The sequence below is a fragment of the Montipora capricornis genome, chromosome 11 (genome assembly GCF_036669925.1).
Source record: "Montipora capricornis isolate CH-2021 chromosome 11, ASM3666992v2, whole genome shotgun sequence".
In the NCBI taxonomy this organism is placed as follows: domain Eukaryota; kingdom Metazoa; phylum Cnidaria; class Anthozoa; order Scleractinia; family Acroporidae; genus Montipora; species Montipora capricornis.
Window position 1 is genome coordinate 38,150,804 of NC_090893.1, and position 5,000 is coordinate 38,155,803.

General features: G+C 40.6%; 1 protein-coding gene across 3 annotated transcripts in view; it reads left to right on the forward strand.

Annotated features, from left to right (window-relative positions):
• The window catches only part of LOC138024926 (uncharacterized), a 67,814-nt gene that overhangs the window by 57,743 nt on the left and 5,071 nt on the right, over nucleotides 1-5,000 (forward strand). For all 3 annotated transcript variants that reach the window (XM_068872127.1, XM_068872126.1, XM_068872128.1), the window contains one exon: nucleotides 848-1,084. In XM_068872127.1, coding sequence (XP_068728228.1) covers nucleotides 848-1,084 — 237 coding nt within the window. The remainder of the gene's footprint in view (nucleotides 1-847; nucleotides 1,085-5,000) is intronic.

A 5,000-nucleotide genomic window follows, 5' to 3' on the forward strand; every position in this document is an offset into this window, starting at 1 on the left:
TTGATTGGTTGATGTAAAGTATCAAGATTTTCTTCAAATAGGACGGTTTGTTCAAAGCTGAAGTAAACGTTCTAGCAAAAACTATCCAATTTATTTTAAATATGGACAGTCGGCAAAAATTAATTAAAAATACATCTGTTGGCAATATTGGATTTTGATGCAGCTATACAATTAGAACATGAATGAAAGTATCTTTCTATGGCTGGATCCAACTTGAACTCGCAATTGACAACTTCTTAATTAGTTGGCTTTATAGCGCAAATTGCAGAGCAAGTGTAGCGCAAACGCTTGGTTATGGGTTCGAATCCCGAATCAGGCTTACTTAGAAATACTTAAAGTGCACCTAACCCCAAAATATTTTTTTCGCTAAAATAAATCTTTGCACCTTTTCGAAACGCATTGCGGCCATTTTTTCTTTTTTCTAACAAATCCTGCCTTTTTATAGGCTTCGAAAGTCAGAAGGGGAGTGGGTCTATTCCGCTTTGACGTCACATACTGATTTACATTGCATTAACTCTTTGTAAAAATGCATGCAAAGTAGATTGTGACGTCAAAGCAGGAATAGACCAACTCCCCTTCTGACTTGGTCGTGAACAAAAGATGCTTGGATTGTCGCAACTTTCGAAGCCTATAAAATGGCAGGATTTGTTAGAAAAAGCAAAAAATGGCCGCAATGCGTTTCGAACAGGTGCAAAGATTTATTTTAGCGAGAAAAATCTTTTGGTGTTAGGTGCACTTTAAGTTGTTGCGACAACTGCGGTGACCTTCCTATCTTCCACAAGTACCGTGAGACGATGCGTACAGCCAATCGTCCTTTTCAACATTCCTCTTTTGTTTTTTCTCCTAGTTTTGGTGCCTGGGGTAGCTGCGGTTGCTGTTTCATTGATCGTCGGAGCAGCCATCATTCTTTACCGCCGCCGCAAGATGCAGCTGCAAAACTTCAAATATCCTGTAGATGCGGATAAGCTTCAGAGCAACTGCATCTTTGATCAGCACTCTAATTACTGCTCAAATCCAAATTTGTTAAATTACGAAGTACCAAGAAACAGAATGGAGTTTATCGAGGAGCTGGAACAAGAAAATGGTACGTAAAGGTTTTTTGTTTGGTCAATTAGCTAGGTTTATTGTGCCAGTAAACTCGTGGAAATTTCGCGCGTCTTCTGAATTATTATACAAAATCAATAGACCACAAGTTTCTATGGTTTAGAGGAACGATAAACCAGGAGGGATTTTGGAAGAACACTCATGTTCTTCCAACATCCCGCGTGGATTTTCAGCCTCTAAATCATAGAAACTTGTGGTCTATTGCTTAATTTTAATGCTTGGAAATTTGATAAACCTGTTATCAGTCCCACCCCGTATAGCAGGACAACTGTCCCCTGAACCTAGTTTAATGGCCTAGCTCCCGAGAGTTTCCTTTCACTTAATGGTAGAGCATCCGAACTAGTAATCGAAAGGCCGTAGGTATGACTCCTTCAGAATCCTGCAAAGGAGCACTCGGATTTTTCCGAGTACCCCCAAGTCACCGTTGAAAAAATATCATCTCTTCTTTATGGTTATAACTAATTACCCACTTGTACACAGGAGTTAGGTATCACGTCACCAATCTGATTGTCTCAATTATGCATTATCTGTTTAAGTCTCTCAAGACAATTATAAACGTGCACCAAAATTAGCGGAATGCCTAGTTTAACTCTAATAGTTAGCTGGAACCGCAAACTCGATTTGTTAATAGTGTGAAGCATTAATTAAAGCCGATGAGGTCTTTTTCTTCAAAAAAGAAATTACAACCATTAGCATGCTTGAGGGTTTCTTCTTGAACAATACACTATTTTCGAGTGCAAGAACAACGCTAAACAAAAGGCACATTTTTCGAGGGTCTGGAAGCAGCTTTTACAATGGCTCTCGTGATTGATTTAGAAAACAATGGGCACCAAATATATACACAAACCAATGGAGCCAAATCCTTGGCACAATAGAGGTGTGTCCTATTCCGTTCGACTGAAATTAGAGGTTGTAAAGAGATAAGCCCTATTTGTAAATAACCTATCACATTACACGTTGAATATTGTCTGAACCCACGAATAACATACCTTGATGAAATGTGATCCTTGTATTGTGTGTCAGAAGCTCTGTGGTCGTGACTGGGGTGTTGAAACAACTACGACTCCACAAAGCAAGAATATTCAGTTATTGTGGCACGCATCACAGTATATTTCTTTGCGGTACTCGGACTCCACATAACAAAAATGTGAAAGCACCAAATTTTAGGTTTCGACGACAACGTAAGCATGCAACAATCATGGAATTGTTCATTGTCTACCCTTACTTTTAAACCGTTCGCACCATATTGTACAACGTGCACAAGATGGAGTAATCGCGAGTGCTAAGTTATACTTTGGAGTGACGCTTGCGTTGACATTGCCGTTGTTGCTGAAATTCCCAACTGATATTTTAACAGCCTGACCAGAAGACATCCGGTGCTTAAAAATAACTGAATAGCTCGACTGGGCGTCTCCTTCTTTACTCATATTTTCTCCTGGTTTCAATGAAGTAACAGTGATTTTCCTTTTTCGTTCGTCTCCCCCTATCATAACTAGGGGCCTTAAGATCTACGACTTAGACTGTGAGCAGTCTCTCTTTTGCTCTAAATCGTTAAAACTAACGAACACTTCAAAATGGCTGAAACTGCGGGTTGCAGATACCGCGGGCGTTGGTTCGCCCGCGGTATTTGCAAACGGCAGTTTCAGCCATTTAAAGTTCAACGTACGCGTTCGTTTAGTTTACCAGTTTCAGCACTTGGACTCCTTCAATTTGACTACTGTCTGTTTTGCTCTTATGTGGTCTCATCGATCAGTAGTCCATTCAGAAGATTACGCCGAGAAGACCACATTGCTGAAGGAAAGGCCAAACACAACACCTGAAACTAAATGTCCTACTCTTTTCGACTAGTGTGTGGGATCTTTAACGTCCCACAGGGTTGTGAGACGGGGCCTATGGTTTACAGTCCTTATCCGAGAAGACTTGAAAGCCTAACCACTTGCGGGGGTAATTACAAAGGCAGCACTTTCTCCTCAGTTATTTTAAGACCCTGAGTGTTGGTCCGGCCGGATTCGAACTCACGACCTCCCACATGACAGCCCGATGCTCAACCAACTGAGGCACCGGTGCGCGGCTTCTCCTGGAGTTATGTTGAAACACATCGCTTTTGAGACCTCTTGCTCGAGCTAAGCCCGCACGTATTGGCTGCTTTATCATAAGTCTTTTGCGACTATTCCATCTACATTGTAGTTCACTTCGTACAAAAAAAAAGCGTGCCGAACATGCAGTATGATTATGTTTCTTCCGGTTAGCGGTCCACTCAACGTCCTAATTATTGGCCTTATACTCGCTTATTACTCATTACAACACCACCGAGAAGATCCTAAATACCTTAATTCACCGATGGAAAGCAATTTTAATATAACATTGGCATCGAAACAGCCAATACGTGCGGGCTTAGCTCGAGGAAGAGGTCTCAAAAGCGATATGTCTCAACATAACTCCAGGGGAAGCAAGACTATGATGAAGCTCCTCATCTCGATTTTACTTATGTGTGGGGATATACAGTTAGAGCCGGGTCATCAGTATATGTACCCGTGTGGCATCTGTGCAAAACCAGTCAGGATAAACCAACAAGTAATACAATGCGATTTCTGTGACATTTGGCATCATATTCGCTGCATGAATATGGACAAGATCGCCCACGAAGCTTTAGCAAATTCTTCCTGTGTGGCATGCCAAGTGGCTTCCAAGTGTGGCATGCCAAACTATTCCAGTTCTCCACTGAACTCATACTCTGTTATTAAACACTCAAATAGGTTTTCTCCTTTAAATACCGACAACTTCCCTGAAGCTCAATTCTTCTCCACTCCACAAAGACAAGGAACACAACGGAAGTTGCACGTCTATGGATCACCTGGTACACAAGTAGTGCAAGCACCCACTCGTCATAACAATATACTAGACCTAGTGTTTACGACCCACCCAGACCTTATTGAAGGTACACATGTTGTCCCAGGTATGAGTGACCACAGCGCAGTAATTTGTGACATTAATTTCAAGACCAAGCGCCCTTTAAATTCAACAAGATCTGGCTACTTACATAAACGTGCAGATATGGGAGGTCTGGAGGAACAATTAAGGAATTCATATACATCATTCCAAGCGTCACACCCTTCTACAAAATCATTCGAAGAAAACTGGACTTAGTTCAAAACCATACTCTTCGATACCATTAAGAAACATATTCCCCAAAAGACCTTTAACAAGAAAAAGTCTCCCCTTTGGTTTGATTCACGCCTTAAACGTCTTATTCGCCAAAAGCAGCGACGTTACAATGCTGCCAACATAATAGTGAACAAGATTGGCGCAAATTTAAAAATCTTCGAAAAGTGGTACATAATGAAATGGGAAAAGCTCACCAAAACTGCATCAACAATCTTTTAGACATTGGTGATGACGTCATTAATAATAATAATAATAATAATAATATTAGATATTTCTATAGCGCCTTTTACAATGAAAAATCAAAGGCGCTTTACATGCCTTAAAAATAAAATAAAATAGTAAATCTAATTAATTCATAAGTGATGAAAAGTATGTAATAATTATAATATGTACAAAGAAAATAAAATAATTCCTAAATTTTATTAAAGTAAACCTATCTGCGAACCATATCTATCTTGAAAGTCTCAACTGATGTGACATCTCGTAGACTTGGCGGTAGGGCGTTCCATAATTGTGGTACAGCCGCCTGAAATGAACGCCCTCCAAGAGTTACCAGCAAGGGTGCTACAGTTGGAGCGTAAACTATAATAAGATTTGGATTTTACCGACACTAAACCGGACAGATAAGCGGGAGCTTGCCCGTGGATGACTTTGAACGCCCGCAGCAGAATCTTAAAATGAATGCGCGCGTGAATTGGGAGCCAATGTAAATCATACAAAGCAGGAGAAAT